Source organism: Marmota flaviventris, chromosome 13, assembly GCF_047511675.1.
Source record: "Marmota flaviventris isolate mMarFla1 chromosome 13, mMarFla1.hap1, whole genome shotgun sequence".
NCBI classification, from domain to species: Eukaryota; Metazoa; Chordata; class Mammalia; order Rodentia; family Sciuridae; genus Marmota; species Marmota flaviventris.
The window spans coordinates 19,460,577-19,482,145 of NC_092510.1; the positions used below are offsets into that span (position 1 = coordinate 19,460,577).

The 21,569-nt window shown below is 36.8% G+C and overlaps 1 protein-coding gene across 11 annotated transcripts in view; it reads left to right on the plus strand.

Annotated features, from left to right (window-relative positions):
* The window catches only part of Agtpbp1 (ATP/GTP binding carboxypeptidase 1), a 277,856-nt gene that overhangs the window by 19,830 nt on the left and 236,457 nt on the right, over positions 1-21,569 (plus strand). For 8 of the 11 annotated variants that reach the window (XR_011704081.1, XM_071600505.1, XM_071600504.1 and 5 more), the window contains exon 2: positions 7,073-7,137. The exons of 1 other annotated variant lie outside the window; for it this stretch is intronic. Coding sequence is in view for 8 of the 10 variants with exons in the window: in XM_071600505.1 (XP_071456606.1) it covers positions 7,106-7,137 (32 nt within the window). In the remaining 2 variants the exon portion in view is untranslated. Of the gene's footprint in view, positions 1-3,920; positions 4,002-7,072; positions 7,138-8,606; positions 8,691-21,569 lie in introns of those variants that run through there. 2 more of the 11 variants (XM_071600503.1, XM_071600506.1) reach the window with 2 other exon arrangements.

Sequence of the window (21,569 nt, forward strand, 5' to 3'; positions counted from 1 at the left end):
TGGAAGATTTGAAGAACTAGATTCTATGTTGAACTTTAAGCATCGAGTCCCAAAACCTTAGCATAGAATCAGGAAGCTAATGAAGCAATTTCTAGTTGTGAAATTGTGTGTAAAGCCTTTTTTTTTTCTTTTTCTATAACTATACTGTTTCAAATTTAGGAAACTGTTGGGGTCAGGAGGCTATGGTGATCAGGAAGCTCTTGCTATACTTGATAGATGTGGACCATATTAAATCAGTTATAGTCTACACCAGCTCTGCCTATTACTGGCTAGACCAGTCTCCTTTTGACTGGTAGAATCATGAAATAATGTGCTGGCCTCTTGTCTTTTTGAAATTGGCCGATCTTAATGGGTATGAGGTTATATCATGATGGTTTGCATTTCTCTGATAAGTGATGTTGAATACCTTTTTTAAAAAACTTAAAAAAATTTTTGTAGTTGTAGATGGACAGACTGCCTTTATTTAACTTAGTTTATTTTTATGTAGTGCTGAGGGTTGAACCTAGTGCCTCATGCATGCTAGGCAAGTGCTTTGTCACTGAGCTACAGCCCCAGCCCTTAAAAAACTTTGAAAAAATATTTTTAGTTGCAGATGGACACATACCTTTATTTTATTTGTTTATTCTTCTGTGGTGCTGAGGATTGAAACCAGTGTCTCATATGTGCCAGGCAAGTGCTCTACCACTACGCTATGACCCCAGCCCTTGAAAAGTTTTTTATAAACCTGTTGAACATTTTCTGTCTTTGGAGAAGTGTCTATTCAGGTCTTGTGCCAATTTTTAAAAATCATGTTGTTACCTTTTTTTTTTTTGGCTGTTGAGTTGTGTGACTTCCTTATTTACTTTATGTATTAACCCTCTATGATTGGTAAGTATTTTCTCCCAATCTATAGATTGCCTTTTCATTTTTTGATTGTTTACTTTGCTGTGTGCAAATTTTAAAATTTGATGTAGACCAATTTATTTTCTTTTGTTGCCTTTTTTTGGTATCATATCCAGAAAATCATTGCTAAAACCCGTGTTGAGAAACTTTTTTCCTGTGTTTTCCTCTAGGAGTTTTATGGTTTCAGATCTTATTTGTAGATCTTTAATTTATTTAGCCTAATGTCTTCAAAATTCATCTGTGTTGTAGATGAACTCTAGGTCTTTTTATTGTTGAATGATATTCCATTTTAATTATATACCTTTTTGTTTGTCCATTCATCTGTGCATCAGTTGTTGGACACTTGGGTTGTTTCTACCTTTTTGGTATTTTGCGTAATGTTGCTTTGAGCATTGGTGTAAGGTATCTGTTTTTATCCTTGTGTTCAGTTACTTTCAGAATACTTAGGATTGAATTGCTGGGTGTAAAAACAATTCAATTTAAAAATGGGTAAAGAATTTGGACATTTCTTCAAAGATATACAAATGGCCAATAAGCACATGAAAATATGCTTAACAGTATTTATTAGACACTAGGGAAATGCAAATCAGAACCATATTGCCTCATATCTTCTAGAATGGGTAAAATCGTAAAATAACAAGTGTTGATAAGAAGTGGAGAAATTGGAATCCTTTTACTTTGCTAATGGGAGTGTAAAATGGATCAGTCATGGTGAATGTAAACCCATTGATAAATAGTATACATGGTAAAGATGGACTTTTAAAAATGTGTCTTTTGTTGCACTGGTGAAGTGAAATGATTCACAAAATACAATTCTTCATGACCAGCATTGTCCGTTGGCTTTCTCCTCCAAAATTGCCACTTTGAATTATTGGGTATTGTAAAATATTGATGTTAACATTTAAGATGTAAGGGCATAATAGGGCAGTGCAACTAAATGAGAATCATACACACACATACCCACACACAAAAGTTTTCATGATATAGTTCCTTGTACTTTTTTTTGATTTTGGAATATTTGTATAGACATTACTTGTTGAACATAGATAATCTGAAAATTCAAAATTCTGCATACCCCCAAATCTGAAATTCTGGTATTCAGAAAGTTTGGATTTTGGATTTCAAATGTTCAGCTTGTAGGAAAGCATGAGAATCAGACGGTAACAAGAGTTGCAAAGCATAAACATTTTTTTCATTAGAATTAAAATTTCCTCCAGTTTTCTGTTACAGTTGTAGATTTTATTTGCTTTTTAAAAAAGCAGTTGGTATTGTATAAGGGAGGTCAAGGGAGGAAATTTGAGAGGGAGAGACTGTGATTCATCAGGCTACCATTGCCCTCCTGTTACAATTAGCCTTGGGTTTTTTTGCTCAATTTTTGATAGAGATCAAGAAAAGGCAAAGTATAGCTCATTTTGGTGTTACCTGCTCATTGAAGATTCTTTTGCTAAGAGGTAAGCAACAACATTGAATAAGGCTTTTGTGGGACTTGTGTTCTAGCACAAGGAAGATAGGCAAGGGACAGCATTCCCAGACTGGCTCCCTAAGGTCATGATGAGTATAGCTTATGTATACAAAAAGGCAGGCTTGTTCAAGTACACAGTCAGCTATCACACGATTCCAGGATTTCTGCACATCTTGTCGATTCTTTGTTCTCAGTCCTGGGGCTTGCATTTGACAGGTGGTCTGCTTTCTGTGTGTGACATACAAAAGATGATAGAGGTGCTTACTCCTGCCACCCCAGAAAGGCTACATTATCAGTCATATTCGGGCATATTGCACATGCAGGAGTTTGTGGGAACACTTTGGGGAGCAGTTAGTAGCTGCTGAACCTGGTTGGTATAGAGGATGGTAGAAACAATTTTTGGAAGATGGCTTGTAAGGAACTCAGAGCCCTGCCTTTTCTGTCTCACTCCTATGCAATGCAACCTCCAGTTATGAAGGCTGCCTTTTCCAGTGGGCATAGTCGTACTGTGTACTATTCCTTGTGGTTGGTTTCTAACAAAACTGTTACTTCCTGTGGATACTGCCATTGCTTGGTGCACAAAAATTAATTTTTTTCTTTTTTTAAATGAAGATGCCAGCTAGGTTGAAAAACCTTAGACTAAACTCTGGGATTTCTGTATACACACACTGTTGTAGACAAATACACAAGACTACATCTGTGCTTGCCAATGGAGTCAGGCAGCCTTTGTCTGACTTTCTGTCTTCTAAATCTCTCATAAATTGGTAGACTTAAATCATCTGAAACTGTATTACACAGTTTCTGGGAAATGTCCCCCCCCCCCGCCCCCGCCTTTAATACTGGAAGATACTATATTGAAGTAGATATTGAATGCCAGTGTACCATATCAGCCATATTATTTGATTTTAAAAGTGAAGATTTTCTTGCTTTTTTGTGTCTGAAAAAACTTTCTTAAAGGAAAACTTTAAAAGCATTTGTCATTCAAAAATTTACTTAGCACCTACAGTATGTTGGCACTGTTCTAAGGCACTTGAGAGGAATTTAATGAGCAAAAACAGATCTGTACTCTGATATGGCTTAAATTCTGGGGTAGAGAGATAACAATATATATTGCTAAGTACTCTAGCTTACAGGATGATTAAAAAGAGTCAAGTAGTAATCAATGAACTAACTACCAGATATTAAATCATATCTAGTATGGATATGATGGATATATCAAGATTTGGATTTCTACTACTTTTTTCTTAAAACATTCAGGAAATAAAGGAGTTGATTGTGGTTGTTTTTGTAGCCTTTGGGGGTGATAAACTGCTAAGGTTTCTGGGGTGAGTTAGATGACAAATTGATATGTGTGGTATGATGGCAAGTATATTGTACATTGTAAATTTATGAAAAGAAATTGTCCTCTTTAAAATTGGGTTTGACACATGTTCATATATAACCAGTCAATAATAAACAATTTTCCATATTGTCTTACTATGTTTGGCTATTAAAACAAAATTCTATAAGCTAGGTAGCTTATAAACAAAAGAATTTTTTTTCCTGCCACAGTTCTGGAAGCTGGGTAGTCCATGATCAAGGCACTAGTAGATTCTGTATCTGGAGAGGGCCTGTTTCCTGCTTCATGGATTTCTCCCTCCCACTTTGTTCTCACATGGTAGGTGGAAGGTGCAAGCAAGATCTCGGGAATTTGTTTTATAAGTACAATACCTTTTCTGAGGGCTGCACCCTGATGATCTAATTACCTCCCAAAGGCTCTTTTCCCTCATGCTTTTGGTTAAGATGTCAATATATGTATTTTGTTTTTGGAGGGGGGAGTGAGGACACTGGTATTCAGACCTTAACAAAAATTTTCAGCTATTTTTGAATCTTCCCACACTAGAAGGCAATAACTGCTCTGGAAGAAGACAAAGTAGGCAAGAGATGATGGATATATGAAAGTCTAGTGGTGGTTTACAATATTAGATAGGATGCTTGGGATAGGCCCTATTGAAAAGGTGATATTTGAGCAGGGAAGTGATAGGAGTTGGTCATTGGACTGTCTGACAGAAGAACATTCCAGGCCAAAGGAATAGGTTGAGCAAAGGCACTAAGGTGAGAGTGAGTCTGGCATATTGGAGGAAAGCCAGGAAGCCTGTCCATAGAATGAAGGAGTGGAGTTGTAGGTAAGCATGAGGTCCGGGAGGTATGGGGTGCCCACTGAAATAGTATTATAGGGCTTTGAGCAGAGTAATGACAAGATTTCCACCTAAGATTTTTAAAAGGATCGCATAGAATGTTTTGTTGAAAATAAACCGTAGGGTACCAAAGGAAGAAGGGAGACTAATGAAAACTGTGGCGGGGCCGTGCTTGTAGGTAGGGAAGTGATCAGATTTTGGATATATGAAAGTAAAATTATCAAGACTTCATGATGGATTGGATATGGATTATAAAACAGGAGACAAGGATGAAGCCAAGGTTTTGAGCAGTTTAACAAATGCAGAATTGTCTTTTAATCAGATGAAGGAAGCTAGGGTATGGTACACTTTGAAGGGAATATTGAGATCAGTGATTTGTTAAGTGTGTGATATTATTAGAGATCAAGTGCATACGTTTGAGAGCAGTCATAAAACTAGATGTGTAGGTAAGAGACTGTGATTAGAAGAGGGTAAGATAGAACTGACTTCTGGTTTTTCTAGGAAAGGCAACTTATAAATTTCTAGTGAGGTAGGCAGAAAACACTAAGGCCCAATGAAGAAAATATTTCAATGGAGAGGGCATGGTGTCAAATGCTGCTGAAAGGAGTAAGATGACTAGTAAATGACAGTTGGATTTAGTGACATATAGGTCATTGTTACTAACAAGAGCAGTGTTGATGAAATGGAGAGGGGAAAGCCTGATTGAAATGTGTATAAGAGAGAACCGAAAGAGGAGGACCTGACTATGTGTAAAGAATTTACTGCTTTCAGGAGGAAAGGGATAGTAGCTAGATTAAAGAATGGGAGCCTGAGAGGTTTTTCCCCCATAAGACCCAGAAATAACAGCATGATTTTATGATTATAGAAGTGACCCAATAAAGGGGAAAAGGTAGATTATACCTAAATTCCATTGTCAGTTATTATAATTACTCCTTGGCAAACACATTCAGCTTCTTTGCCCTCTCTCACTTTGTCAAGTTTGTTTGGCAAAGCTACAAACTTGGTGAAATCCAGCACTTCTGCTTCTAAGTACCTGCTCTTTTTGTTACCCCATCCTGAAATTAACACAAACTTTCACAACAGAAAGTTTTTCTTTTCCTGAAGTGTTTTGGCTTCAGGCTTCAGCAATAAAAAGCAGAGTATAAGCACTACACTGGCTTTGTTCTAGGGTGTAAGGCTTAGTGCTGGCCTTTTCCTGTAATACTTTTAAGTTTCAGAAAACAGGATTCTTTAAGGTGATCAGTTCCAAGATTATTTGTCAGAGTCAGATGCCTGCTTATTGATCATTTTCCATGATGGTGGGGCATGGAGAGATTGAGGAGGTAGGATGATATTCTCAGCAGTCAGTTTTGGCATTTCTGAGTCTCCGGGTTCTTAGTTTCCTGGGTTCTTCTGGGCAGAGTACCCATTACCCCTTTCCCCTTAGATTCCTTTCTTGTTGCTGTGGCCTTGAACATAACTTTTTTTCTTTACTATCTATTTTAATCCACTTTCAGGAAGGAGAGGCGAGTAATGCCCATGGTTAAGCATTTTATTATGAACTGCAAGTTTGAATCATTTAACTGTTGAAATACAGTTGACTATGATAGAATTTAGAATTCTTGTATCTTCTCAATTAAGAGAATAATTTGAAATCTGATTTTTTGTTATGTTTTGTTTTCCTTTAAATGCAGCATTAGTAAATATTGTATAAATGTGATTAATTTGTTAGATTCACAGTGATTTTTTCATTTTCTAGTAATGCCACAAAATTCTGCTTCAGTAAGCATTGGTGTATAAAATTAAACATTTAGGATATTTTTAGGTGAATAGTTGCAAAGTAAATCTGAAAAGTTATAAAAATTGTGTGAATCAAGATATAAGATTGTTTAAAGTCAATAATGAATGCTTGCCAAAGATGAAACTATTGAAAATGTGCAGTAAGTACATTAAATAAGATAACATTAGAGAAGTTTTTTTACTCTGTCTAAACAAGTTATTATTAATTTAAAAAGTTTTCTTATAAAGAGATAACCACACATATTTATCACTACTCTTTGAATAGTGGCCAATAAGTATACTAGTCATAGGATGCTGTGATTGGTTTGAGGACTTTAAGGAGGAATTTAGAAAGAATGATGATTTGAACTGTCTCAAAAGGAATCTTTACACTGTGATCATAAACAGTTATGCTTGGTTTCTCCTTTCTTTCTTTTTTTTGGTACTAGGGATTGAACCCAGGGATACTAAACCACTAAGCTATGTCTCCCTAAATTGGTGAGGCTGGCAATCCTCCTGTCTCAGCTCCTGGGAGCCTACACCACTGCACCCAATGGTTTCTGCTTTTTTTGTGGCTCCATGATTTGGATTATGTTTTCCTCATTGATTTTATATATTTCAGTAGTCACACATTGTACCCTGAAGTGATCTGGCCAGAATCACTCATTCTCTTTTGATTTTCAGTGTTAGATTGTCCATAGTGTAATTTTTCAGTAATATGGCTTTTATGACATCTAATGTATGGAAAACATAATTGTTTAAGTATTTAATATCATTAACATTTTTCTTGTAGATTATCTGCAATGGTGAAATGAAGTAACTCAAGATGAGCAAGTTGAAAGTGATACCCGAGAAAAGGTACTGTAGTTTTGAATATTAGTATTTTTAAATTACAGAACTAATACACAACACAATTACTTGAAACCAAATGCTTCATAAAATATTCAAGTAGTAGTATATTATTTTTGTATTTTATTGATATTCTTTAGTTGAAGTACGATTCAGCAAACAACCAATGGGTCAAATCTGGCCCACCCTCAGTTTTTGTATGGTCGATGGTCTAAGAATAGTTTTTACATTTTAAAATGGTTAAAAAAATTAAAAAAAAATAGTATTTTGGGACATGAAATTATAAGAAAATTGATTTTCAGTGTGTATGAAGTTTTATTGGAACACAGCTCTACCCTTTCATTAACATTGTCTGTGGCTTCTTTTGTACTGTGATTGCCAAGTTGAGTAGTTTTGACATACTGTAGTCCACAATGCCTAAAATATATGCTGAGTGGCCCGTTATAGAAAAAGTTTAACCGACCTCTGAGTTAAAGTACATGTTCTTTCTGTTGGACATATTTCTTTCAGTTAAAAGTTAGTGAAATGTGATTGATTCTGTATTGGAATTTTCTTAAAAACATTTTTGTTTTTAGTTATAGATGGACACAATATCTTTGTTTATTTTTTATGTGGTGCTGAGGATTGAACCCAGTGCCTCACGCCTGCAAGGCAAGCATCAACCACTGAGCCACAACCCCAGCCCTGTATTGGAATTTTCTTAATATACAATTTTGAATGGAATTGCTTACCTCTGTTATTGTCTTAGTTTTCTCATCTGTGAAATTATTTTAATGATAGTGCTATTTTTTAAAAGTACCTTTATTTATTTATTTTTATGTGGTGCTAAGGCTCAAACCCAGTGCCTCGCATATGCTAGGTGAGCGCTCTACCGCTGAGCCCCAACCCCAGTCCCTGATAGTGCTATTTTAATGTTGTGAAGATTAATTAGTACCTGACTGGTTCAGTCAATTATAGTCTATTAATATTGATAATAAAATTTTCTGCTTTGTTAGTAGTGTTGTATTTTATGTTTACATATATGCAACTTTGCATTTACAGGTATTCTTTAATTAATTCTGAGTAATATACATGCAGTTTATTTAGATAAGTTTTGTTCCTTAAATTGCTAGGTTTTCTATTTATTAACTATGTAAGATGTAAGATATCATAGCAAATTATGTTGTTCATATTCTTGTATAGTTTCTTGTATAATTTCTATAGGAAAGAAACTAGGCATTTTGTGTGTGGGATGTGTGTGTGTGCGTGTGTGTTTTAAAAAGGAATACCAGCCTTTTTCAGTTGGGTTAAATAAGTAAGATATTTCTACTGATAGCTAAATTATCTAGTTACTAGAACATAGTAAAAATGTAAAGTCACTTGAAAGTTTGAAAACCTCTGTCTTCTAAGTTCAGTTTTTTCCCCCCTCATGAATTGATATTCACTGGATATTTATTGTTATTTTTGTTGTTGTTTTAGGCTGTCTAAATTGGGATCACTATAAATGATCTTCATCTAAAGGAAATTATAATTTCTGGTAATACTTGTCATATTGCTCTGTGAAGAAAGCTGAATGCAATAAGGTGAATTATAATAGAAAGGGGTCAAAATCTTTCTTCTCCCATTTTATAGTATAGTTGGCCCTCTGTAGCCACAGGTTCTGCATCTGAATATTCAATTAACTGTGGATTAAAAATATTTGAAAAATAAATGTGTCTGTACTGAACTTGTACAGACTTTTTTCTTGTTATTCCTTAAATAATACAGTTAAACAGCTATTTACATAGCATTTACATTGCATTAGGTATTATATGTAATCTAGAGATGATTTAAGATATACCAGAGGATGCAAATCTTGTGTGCCGTTTTATTTAAGACAGTTAAGACAGTTGAATATCCATGGGTCTTAGTGTCTGCAGGGATCCTGGAACTCTCCCTCTCCTCCCTGCCCCCAGGCATGAGGGATGATTGTATAGTATATTGAGACTATTTGAGGATTCACAGAAATATCTTCCATAGCTCTGAATACAGGAATTGTTCTGAATTATTTTTCATTCATCAAACTTGATCAAAGCCATACCAGTTTCTACAGAAAATTTATTGTGTATATTTATTTCCATGTCTCCAGAGGCTTTCTATTGATACTTTCATTTTTCTTTTATCCTTTTTTCAATCTATTTCTCCATCATGAGTTAGCTATTCAATACTTTTATCTAACTTGGTAATAAATCTGAGAGTAGGAAAGAAACACAAATGTAACACTTAATACCATGCTTTGAAGAAAATGGAAGTTGAGTGTATTCTTAAAAAGATCCCTATTCTTTGTTTACACAAAGCTCATAAACTGATTAAAGAACAAATGCAGTATGGTGACTTATTCACTTCATGGTGAAGTGTTAAATTATGAGGTACATAAAATTAGAAAATAAGGTACACATAAGTAGGTGTTTATTGTGTAATACAGACTTAAAGAGACAAGCCTGAGTTGAAACTTTCTTTATAAAAAATCTGGAGAAGTGGTGGAATATTCAGACTTGTTTAATTTAAACAAAGTTTGCTGTTGGATTAATTTGATTTGTAAATTTAAAGACCATATTGGCTGGGGGCTGGGGTTGTGGCTCAGTTGTAGAGCACTCGCCTAGGGCGTGCCACGCCCTGGGTTTGATCCTCAGCACCAATAAAAATAAATATATAAAATAAAGATACTGTGTCCAACTATAACTAAAAAATAAATATGTTTTTAAAAAAGACCATATTGGCTGAGTGTGGTGGCATGTACTTGTAATCCCAGTGGCTTTGGAGGATGAGACAGGAAGATTGCAAGTTCAAAGCCAGCCTCAGCAACTTAGAGAGGCCTAGAGCAACTTTGTGAGATCGTATCTCAATATAAAATACAAAAAAGGGTTGAGGATGTGGTTCAGTGGTTAAGTGCCTCTTGGTTCAATCCCTAGTACCAGGTGGCGGTGGGGCGGGGAGCCATATTAGTAGTCATTAATTTAAATTAAATAAGCAAAACTTGTAAAATACAACAAGTGCAGGTTTTCTGTACACACCAATCTTCATTGTCATGGTCATGCTTAAATCTTATCACCAGAAAAATCCTCATTCAGAATACTGATTCAGTTTCTTCCACAACTGCAATCTTTTACCTTTTCAGTTTCTCTGCTAAAATATCTTATACTGCAGGATTTCTACCTATTTTAGAGCTGTAATCTGTGGATTTTATTTCTCTCATTCATCTCCTTCTTTCTTATCTGCTGTAGAATCTAATGTCCACTCTTACAAGTACCTGAAATGTTTCACCTCAGTTTGTATTTTTCAATTACCCTCACCTGACAAAGTCCTTACCCTGGATAACCTTGATTGAGCAGCCAAACGAAATTTGAGGATGAACAAGCTTTTTGGCAGGTATCATTAAAATTATTGATCAACTTGAACCAAGCCCCAATAGTCTTATTACTGTGCTTTGGAAAGTGTGTTTCCGCAGTTTTTGTACTAATTTATAGTTTATATCCTTCAAACCTTTGAAATTCTCAAGTATATCACATATATATCCTGAGCAAATGACTTTTTCTCATATATCCTAGAGATAACACAATGCTTTACCTTCACATTTCTTGCATTGTACTTATATACTAATTGTATTTATTTATATACTTGCATTGTATTTATTTGGTCTCATTCTCTGCTTAACCCACCTGTTATTTACTACTCCAGAGAATGTGCCCCTTTTCTTGTTAAAAAGCAATACTGTTACCTGTGTTCTAACTCTTTTTACTTTTTCTTTTTGGTATCGAGGATTGAACCTAGAGACAGTTTATCATTGAACCACATCTCCAGCCCTTTTATTTTATTTTTTAAAAATTTTGAGATGAGTGGCTGGAGTTGTGGCTCAGTGGTGGAGCACTTGCTTAGCATGAGTGAGGCACTGGGTTCAGTCCTCAGCACCACATAAAAATAAATAAAGGCATTGTGTTCATATACAAGAAAAAAAAATCTAAAAATTTTTTTTTAGATGATTTCACTAAGGGCCTTGCTAAGTTGCTGAGTTTTGCCTTGAACTTGTGATCCTCCTGCTTCAGCCTCCTGAATTGCTGAGATTATAGGCATGTGTCATGCCTGGCTTAAATCTGTAACTCTTTTTTTTTTTTTTTTTTTAATGTAGTGCTGAGGATTGAGCCCAGTGCCTCACACATGCTAGATAAGTGCTCTATCACTGAGCTACAGGCCCAGCTCTGAACCTGTTAACTCTTATTTTGTACTATTTAAACGTAATCTGGGCTTTGCAATATTTAGATTCTGTGCTTTTGTTACTACCTGATTTACCTGATTCCTTTAAAAGCCAGGAATTATGGGATAGTCTATAAATACAATCTAAATCTCGTTTAGTACTCCCCTAGACTCCTTTTTAGAGTTTACTCTGTTCACTTCACTGTTATTTTTTATTTGGCCATTTATAATTTCAAAAAGTTTTATTGATGTCTAATCAACATACTGCTGTATACATAAATTTAGTATATACAGTTTAATACATTTTATCTATACACACTTTGACATATATTACATGTGACCTATGTTATATACCTGTGAAACCATCTTCTCAATCAATATAATAATCAGCATATCCAGATGTTTTCTGGTGTTCTTTTGTATTCCTTCACTTTCACCTTCTCTCTCACTTGAGGCAATCACTCATCTGCTCTCTGTCACTACAGGGTTTTTGCTTTTCTAGAATTTAAATTTTTTTCCCCCTGGTTCTGAGGGTTGAACCCAGGGCCTTGTATTCTACCATTGAGCTATATTCCTAGTCCTACTTTTCTAGAATTTTAAATACACGAAGCCACGCAGTATATCTTTTGTGGGGGTTGTTGGGTTAGAAGGTAGTAGTGTGAATCTGGCTTCTTTTACTTAGTACAATTGTAGTTCAGATTTATCTCTCTTAAGATTCATGTTGGTTGTAGTGTTTATCATTCATAGTTGTTTTGATTACTGAGTAGTGTTTCCATTGTATGATACACTCATTCATTTATTTATTTAGTAACTGTGTTATTTCTAGATTTTGGTTATCATAGATAAAGCCGTTATAAGTATTTATTTATGTATTTGTATGGATATATGCTTTCTTTTTTCTTGGATAAGTAATGGAATGGCTGAATCATATGGTAGGTCTGTGCTTTATTTTTAGGAAACTGCCAAAACCTGTTTTCAGAAAGATTGTACAATATAATACTTCCTCCAGCAGGAGATGAGAGTTTTAGGTCCTCTGTTTTCTCACCAACACTTAATTATGGTTGTTCTTTTTAGCTTGTACCTATTCTAATCCAGGTATGGAGATCTCACTGTGATTTTAATTTTCATTTCTCTAATGATTTATGATGTTGAACATCTTTTCATGCACTTATTTATATTTAATATATTTTGTTTTGTGACAAATATTTTCAAATCTTCCCATTAATTTTTTTTTATTATAGATTTTGTACGTTCTTTATGTATTTGGGATACAAGTCCTCAGTCAGGTATTTGAATTGCAAACATTGTCATTCAATCTGTTGCTTATCTTTTCATATTCAAAACAGTATCTTAAAGATTCAAAGTTGTTAGTTTAGATGATGTGCTTATTGTTTTTTTTTCATGGATTTTGTATCTGAGAAATATTTGCTTAACCTATTCATACCAATGTTTTCTATTAACATTTTAGTTTTAGATTTACATTTAAGTCTATACAACCATCCTGATTTGGTTTTTATATATGGTATAAAGTATGGATAGAATTTTTTTTTTCTCCATATAGATATCCTATTGTTCCAGCACCATTTTTCAAAAGACTTTCTTTTCTCCACTGAATTGCCTCTGTACCTTTTTCAAAAATAAGTTTTTCATGTATGTGTTAGGGCTCTTGTTTTGTCCCATTGATTTAGTTGTCAGTATTAGTGTTAGCATCACACAGCCTTAGTAACTGTAGTTTTAGAATGAATCTTGAAATCAGATGGTCTTGGTCTTTCATTCTATTTTTTTTTAAAGTTTGATGAAATGAAAGTTTTACATTTACATATGAATTTAGCATCAGTTTTTGACAATTTCTGAAAAATCAGCATGCTGGGATTTATACTGGGATTGCTTTGACTCTGTAGATTAGTTTGAGTAAAATTGACATTTTAATAATATTGAATCTTCTCACCCTGAGACATGGTATATCTTTTTATAATTTATGATCTTTTTTTTTTATTTTGGTAGTATAGTTTTCAGTGCACTGTCTTTCTTTCAGTTTGTCAAATTTATCCCTATTTCATTTTTTTCATGTTATTGTCAATGTATTATTATCAGTTTGTTTCCAAATGTTATTTGTATATGGAAATATACTTGATCTCTGTGTGTTATTCTTGTGTACTACCACCTTGCTGTATACTCTATTAATTCAGATACCTTTTTTTGGTGAATTTCTGGAGGTTGTAACAGTCATGCTATTTGTGAACAAAGTCTGTTTTATGTCATCCTTACCAACTTGAATGTCTGTTTTTTCTTTTTATTCTCTTATCACATTGACCAGATCCCTCAGTACAATATGGAATGGAAGTGGTGAAATTAGACATTCTTGTCTTCTCATCTTAGAAGAAAAACATTCATTCTTTTACCTTTAAGCATTATGTTAGCTGTAGGTTTCTTAGACTTTTTTTTTTTTTATTAGTTGAAGAAATTCCCATCTGTTTTTAGTTTGCTGAGTTTTTATCTAAAATCAATGTTGAATTTTGTGAAATGGTTTTTCATCTGTTGAGATTATTGTAAGGTTTTTCGTTTTGTTAATAGGTAAATTATATTGAATATTTTCACATTAAACCAACCTTTCATTCCTGTGATGTTCATAAACTTCCTTGTTATATTATTGTTCCTTTTCTATATCATTATATTGTTTTGCTGAAAGGTTGTTTTTGAATGTTTGCATCTGTGTTCATGGAGCTTATTGATATGCTGATTTCTTGTAATATTTTTGTTTGATTTTTGTATTATGGTGATGCTGGCCTCATAGAATATTAGAACAGGGAAATAAATATTCCTTCCTTTTCAATTTTTTTGGAAGAGAAGAGTTGCATAAATTTGGTATTAATTTCTTCTTTAAAGTATTTGGTAATAATCATCAGTGAAGCTATCTTGGCTTGGAATTGTTTTTTGAAACAATTCACTTTCTCTTGCTCATCTATTAATTTATATTTGACTAGTTAATGAATGGTGTTTTAAAAAATTTTATTTTATTTCCTTCATAGGTGTTTTTAGCTCCTTATTAGCTAGGACTCTGTTTTATGTTAGTGGTTTCTGTAGCATTTATACTATATAGCAAGTATACTTACCACATTATCTTTATTTGATATGTTACTTCCTATGTAGTATAAAAACCTTCTCTCTCCTCCTTCTTAACCTTTGGCATATTTTTATATATGCTTTTACATATGCTATGAACCCTCAAAATAACTTTGTTTACAGTCAGTTATGTTTTAAAGAAGTTTAAATAATATGCCACTGTGTTTATCATTTTTTTTCTTAAGAGAATTTTATTATCTTTTTTTTTTGTCTTCTCCCTTCCCTCCTCCCCTTTAGTATCTTCAATTACTTATGTATTTGGTTCATTGAAAATATCCCAGAGACAATTGCTCTTTTAATTTTTTTCCCCTGAATTCCCTTTGCACATGTTTTGGATAATTTTTATTGCTGTGTCTTTAAGTTTACTTATCTTTTCTTCTGGAACTCATACAATGTATATTTCATTGTAGTTTGATTTGGGTCTTTTTTATATTTTCTGAGTGACTTTGTTGCACATATGTAAGAGAGTTAAAACCCTTTTCAATATCCTTGTCTGTTAATTTTACTGTGTATGTCAGTTTTTTGTATATTTTGGTTGATTGTTCTTTTTTTTTTTTAATTTTTTATTGTGGGTTGTTCAAAACATTACAAATTTCTTGACATATCATATTCCACACTTTGATTCAAGTGGGTTATGAACTCCCACCTTCACCCCATACCCATATTGCAGAATCACATCAGTTACACATCCATTGATTTACAAATTGCCATACTAGTGTCTGTTGTGCTCCGCTGCCTTTCCCGTCCTCCACCCTCCCCCCTCCCCACCTCTCCCCTCCCCTCCCCTCCCCTCCTCGCTCTCTACCTCCTCCACTGTATAACCCTGAGGGTCTCCTTCCATTACCATGCAATTTCCCTTCTCTCTCCCTTTCCCTCCCACCTCTCATCCCTGTTAAATGTTAATCTTCTTCTCCTGCTCTTCGTCCCTACTCTGTTCTTAGTTACTCTCCTTATATCAAAGAAGACATTTGGCATTTGTTTTTTAGGGATTGGCTAGCTTCACTTAGCATAATCTGCTCTAATGCCATCCATTTCCCTGCAAATTCTATGATTTTGTCATTTTTTAATGCAGAGTAATACTCCATTGTGTATAAATGCCACATTTTTTTTATCCATTCGTCTATTGAAGGGCATCTAGGTTGGTTCCACAGTCTTGCTATTGTGAACTGTGCTGCTATGAACATCGATGTAGCAGTGTCCCTGTAGCATGCCCTTTTTAGGTCTTTAGGGAATAGACCAAGAAGGGGAATAGCTGGGTCAAATGGTGGCTCCATTCCCAACTTTCCAAGAAATCTCCATACTGCTTTCCAAATTGGCTGCACCGATCTGCAGTCCCACCAGCAATGTACAAGTGTACCCTTTTCCCCACATCCTCGCCAGTACTTGTTGTTGTTTGACTTCTTAATGGCTGCCAATCTTACTGGAGTGAGATGGTATCTTAGGGTGGTTTTGATTTGCATTTCTCTGACAGCTAGAGATGGTGAGCATTTTTTCATGTACTTGTTGATTGACTGTATGTCCTCCTCTGAGAAGTGTCTGTTCAGGTCCTTGGCCCATTTGTTGATTGGGTTGTTTGTTCTCTTATTGTCTAATTTTTTGAGTTCTTTGTATACTCTGGATATTAGGGCTCTATCTGAAGTGTGAGGAGTAAAGATTTGTTCCCAGGGTGTAGGCTCCCTATTTACCTCTCTTATTGTTTCTTTTGCTGAGAAAAAACTTTTTAGTTTGATTAAGTCCCATTTGTTGATTCTAGTTATTAACTTTTGTGCTATGGGTGTCCTATTGAGGAATTTGGAGCCCGACCCCACCGACTGTAGATCGTAGCCAACTTTTTCTTCTATCAGACGGCGCGTCTCTGATTTGATATCAAGCTCCTTGATCCATTTTGAATTCACTTTTGTGCATGGCGAGAGAAAGGGATTCAGTTTCATTTTGTTGCATATGGATTTCCAGTTTTCCCAGCACCATTTGTTGAAGATGCTATCCTTCCTCCATTGCATGTTTTTAGCCCCTTTATCAAATATAAGAAAGTTGTAGTTTTGTGGATTGGTTTCTGTGTCCTCTATTCTGTACCATTGGTCCACCCGTCTGTTTTGGTATCAGTACCATGCTGTTTTTCTTACTATTGCTCTGTAGTATAGTTTGAAGTCTGGTATCGCTATACCGCCTGATTCACACTTCCTGCTTAGCATTGTTTTTGCTATTCTGGGTCTTTTATTTTTCCATATGAATTTCACGATTGCTTTCTCTATTTCTACAAGAAATGCCGTTGGGATTTTGATTGGCATTGCATTAAACCTATAGAGAACTTTTGGTAATATCGCCATTTTGATGATGTTAGTTCTGCCTATCCATGAACAGGGTATATTTTTCCATCTTCTAAGATCTTCTTCTATTTCTCTCTTTAGGGTTCTGTAGTTTTCATTGTATAAGTCTTTCACCTCTTTTGTTAGGTTGATTCCCAAGTATTTTATTTTTTTTGAAGATATTTTGAATGGAGTGGTTGTCCTCATTTCCATTTCAGAGGATTTGTCGCTGATATACAGGAATGCCTTTGATTTATGCGTGTTGATTTTATATCCTGCCACTTTGCTGAATTCATTTATTAGCTCTAATAGTTTCTTTGTAGACCCTTTTGGGTCTGCTAGGTATAGAATCATATCATCTGCAAATAGTGATAATTTAAGTTCTTCTTTTCCTATTTTTATGCCTTTAATTTCTTCCGTCTGTCTAATTGCTCTGGCCAATGTTTCGAGAACTATGTTGAACAGAAGTGGAGAGAGAGGGCATCCCTGTCTTGTTCCAGATTTTAGAGGGAATGCCTTCAGTTTTTCTCCATTCAGAATGATGCTAGCCTGAGGCTTAGCATAGATTGCTTTTACAATATTGAGGTAGGTTCCTGTTATCCCTAGTTTTTCTAGAGCTTTGAACATAAAGGGATGCTGTACTTTGTCGAATGCTTTTTCCGCATCTATCGAGATGATCATATGGTTCTTATTTTTAAGTCTATTGATGTGGTGAATAACATTTATTGATTTCCGTATATTGAACCAGCCTTGCATCCCAGGGATGAATCCTACTTGATCATGGTGTACAATTTTTTTGATATGTTTTTGTATCCGATTCGCCAGAATTTTATTGAGGATTTTTGCATCTAGGTTCATTAGAGATATTGGTCTGTAGTTTTCTTTCTTTGAAGTGTCTTTGTCTGGTTTAGGTATCAGGGTGATGTTGGCCTCATAGAATGAATTTGGAAGTTCTCCCTCCTTTTCTATTTCCTGAAGTAGCTTGAAAAGTATTGGTATTAGTTCTTCTTTAAAGGTTTTGTAAAATTCTGCTGTATACCCATCTGGACCTGGGCTTTTCTTAGTTGGTAGTCTTTTTATGGTTTCTTCTATTTCCTCAATTGATATTGGTCTGTTTAGGTTTTCTATATCCTCCTGACTCAATCTGGGCAGATCATATGACTTAAGAAATTTATCTATGCCTTCACTATCTTCTAATTTGTTGGAGTATAAGGATTCAAAATAGTTTTTGATTATCTTCTGTATTTCTGAAGTGTCTGTTGTGATATTGCCTTTTTCATCCCGTATGCTAGTAATTTGAGTTCTCTCTCTTCTTCTCTTCGCTAGCATGGCTAAGGGTCTGTCGATTTTGTTTAGTTTTTCAAAGAACCAACTTTTAGTTTTGTCAATTTTTTCAATTGTTTCTTTTGTTTCAATTTCATTAATTTCAGCTCTGATGTTAATTATTTCTTGTCTTCTACTTCTTTTGCTGTTGTTTTGCTCTTCTTTTTCAAGGATTTTGAGATGAAGTATGAGATCATTTATTTGTTGGTTTTTTCTTTTTTTAAGGAATGAACTCCAAGCAATGAATTTTCCTCTTAGAACTGCTTTCAATGTGTCCCATAGATTCCGATATGTTGTGTCTGTGTTTTCATTAATCTCTAAGAATTTTTTAATTTCCTCCTTGATGTCTTCTATAACCCATTGATCATTCAGTAACCTATTGTTCATTCTCCAAGTGATGTATGCTTTTTCCTTCCTTCTTTTATCGTTGATTTTCAGTTTCATTCCATTATGATCAGATAAGATGCATGGTATTATCTCTACTCCTTTATATTGTCTAAGAGTTGCCCTGTGACATAATATATGATCTATTTTAGAGAAGGATCCATGTGCTGCTGAGAAAAAAGTGTAACTGCTTGATGTTGGGTGGTATACTCTATATATGTCAATTAGGTCTAGGTTATTAATAGTGTTATTGAGTTCTATAGTTTCCTTATTCAACTTTTGTTTGGAAGATCTGTCCAGTGGCGAGAGAGGTGTGTTGAAGACTCCCATGATTATGGTATGGTGGTCTATTAGACTCTTGAACTTGAGAAGAGTTTGTTTGACGAACATAGCTGCACCATTGTTTGGGGCATAAATATTTATGATTGTTATGTCTTGTTGTTGTATGGTTCCCTTAAGCAGTATGTAGTGACGCTGGGCCTGTTCCTGGCACGGGCGGTGACTCTGCTCTGCCACTACTCCAATTAGGGTGGTGTTTGTACCACGCCGGCAGGCTCCTGGGCCTGATCCGCCGGTCTGTTGCAGGTCTGCCTACCTTGGAGGCGCGGGCGGCGGATCTGCCCTGCCCCTCCTACCACGCCTGCGGACCCCTGGGCCTGATCTGCAGGTTGATCACTGGTCTGCTCACCCTGCGGGCAGGGGTGGCGGTTCCGCTCCGCCCCCACTCCAATTGGGGTCACGTGACCACCACACCGGCAGGGCCTGATCCGGGCGTGGCAGAAGGATCTGCTCTGCCCCTACTCCAGTTGGGGTGACGTGTGTACCACACTGGCAGGCCACTGGGCCTGACCCGCCAGGCTGTCACAGGTCTGTTTACCTTGCCAGCGCGAACGGCGGCTCTGCCCTGCCCCTCCTACCACGCCCATGTACCACTGGGTCGCGGGTCTGCCCACCTTGCGGGTGCGGGTGGCGGCTCCGCTCCGCCCCCTCTCCAATTGGGGTCACGTGGTCACCACGCTGGCGAGCCGCTGGGCCTGCTCTGGGCGCTGGCGGCGGCCCGGCTCCTCCCCTCTGGCTCGACGACAAATTGAGGAGACTCGGGTGACTGTGCCTCACCCCCCCTACCAGGAGACCAACTGCTTATGTCACCGCTGGTATTGATGAAGTTCTCTCCTCCGCTGCTTTCTGCTGACATCAGATCTCTGCCATGTTGGTATCCTATGCGAATGGCAGCATTTCGTTCCCCTTGCCAGGCAACCAAAGCAACGGATGAGTCCTGACCGGCCCTCAGCAGGACCTGGACCGAGAAGCAGTTTCCGTGGGCTCCTAGCCCCGGGCCAGGGAAGTTCCGGGAGCCGGAACTCGGCCGCTCCGTGCTCTGTGTAAGCTCCTATAAGTGTAAGCTTCAAGAAGCAGTCCCCGCGGGCTCAGTTCCGGGAGCCGGAATTCGGCTGCTTAGTGCTTGGTGTATGCTCTGATAGGCGCAGGGTCCAAGAAGCAGCCTCCACAGGCTCCGTAGCCCTGGGCCAGGGTGGTTCCGGGACGGTTCCGGGAGCCGGAACTCGGCCGCCCCCCGCTCGGTGTTCGCTCCGATAGGATCAGGTTCTAAGAAGCACCCAGGCGCTGAACCCTAGCAATCTGTCTGCAAGCCGCAGGCGAATTGCAGCCTGAAATTACCTGATCTATGGCTGAATGAGCTGCGGTCAGTCGAAAACAGGGGTGGTGACGTCAGTTTACCAACATGGTGGCCGCTGGCCTCCTCTGTGGTCTGACCGGTGTGGAGAACCAAGATGGACCGCTTCCTTCCCCCGTCTCGAACCCAGAATTCAGCCCTGAGTACGGTGCTTGCGCGGCTGGCAGAAACTGCAGCGCTGTAACCCTGCGTCTCTATCCCAGCACGCTCTGCAGACTTTAGCCGCGGGGCGATTTGCTGAATAAGCAGTGTTACCCTCCGTGCAACAAACCTCTCGCGTTTGAGTCCCCGTAGCCGATCCTCGTGCGATGGAAATCCTTCCTCCAAGTTCCAGAGCACCCCACTATTGCTGGAAATTCCTAACAAAATATCCTTTAGCCGTCCTGACTTGTCATACTCCCACACAGTTTAGCAGCACACGGGGACAATGCACTCTCCTCCCCGCCATCTTCCTTCTCCTCATTGTTCTTATTATAAATTGTACTTCCTGTTTCTGTGCATGCCTGGTAGTTTTTTATTGTGTATTTTACTTTGTGTCATCCTGAACATTTTTGTGTTCCTTAAATATTCTTGTACCATATTCTAGAATGTGGTTAAGTTACTTGGAAACCAGTCGGAATCTTTTTTTTTTTATTTAAGATTTTTTTTTTTTTAGTTGTAGATGGACTCAATATCTTTAGTTTGTTTATTTATTTTTATGTGGTGCTGAGGATCAAACCCAGTGCCTCATACATGCAAGGCAAGCGCTCTACTGCTGAGCCCCAGCCTCACCAGTTGGAATCTTTTGAGTCTTACTTTTAGTATTTGTTAGCTGTGACTAGAGCTATTCTCAGTCAGTGACTAAATATTTACTCACTATTGAGACAAGATCCCTATGTGTACTCTACCCAGTGCCCTATTGATCATGAGATTTTCCATTTTGAGCATTGGGAACAGGCACAATTCCCTGTATTGTGTAAGTACTTGGCAGCATTATCTCTAGTCCTTTCAGGTGTTTCTTTTTTTTGGCCTTGAGTAGTTTCCTCACACTTAGGTGCTTATCTATACTCAGCTGTATATTTGAGGGAGGCCCTCTGCAGAACTCTGGAGTTTGTGCTCTGTGAATCTCTCTCTTTCTCAAAGTTTCTCCTTCAAATTTTAGACACCTTGATCTTCCTGGACTTTAAGCTTTGTCTTCTCAACTCAAGGAGTCTTTGGTTTTTTTCTTTCAACATTGCCTGGAATACTTAAGGTTATACGTTGGAGTAATTGTTTGGGTTCATTTCATTTCTTTCTGTCTTTCCGACATATGGAGGTTTGAAGTCACCTTTAGTTGGTAATCCAATGGATTTTCTTTTTGGGAGGCTTCTGCCTTATTTAACCTCTAAGCAGCACTTTGACATTTTTTTTTAATATTTTCCTCT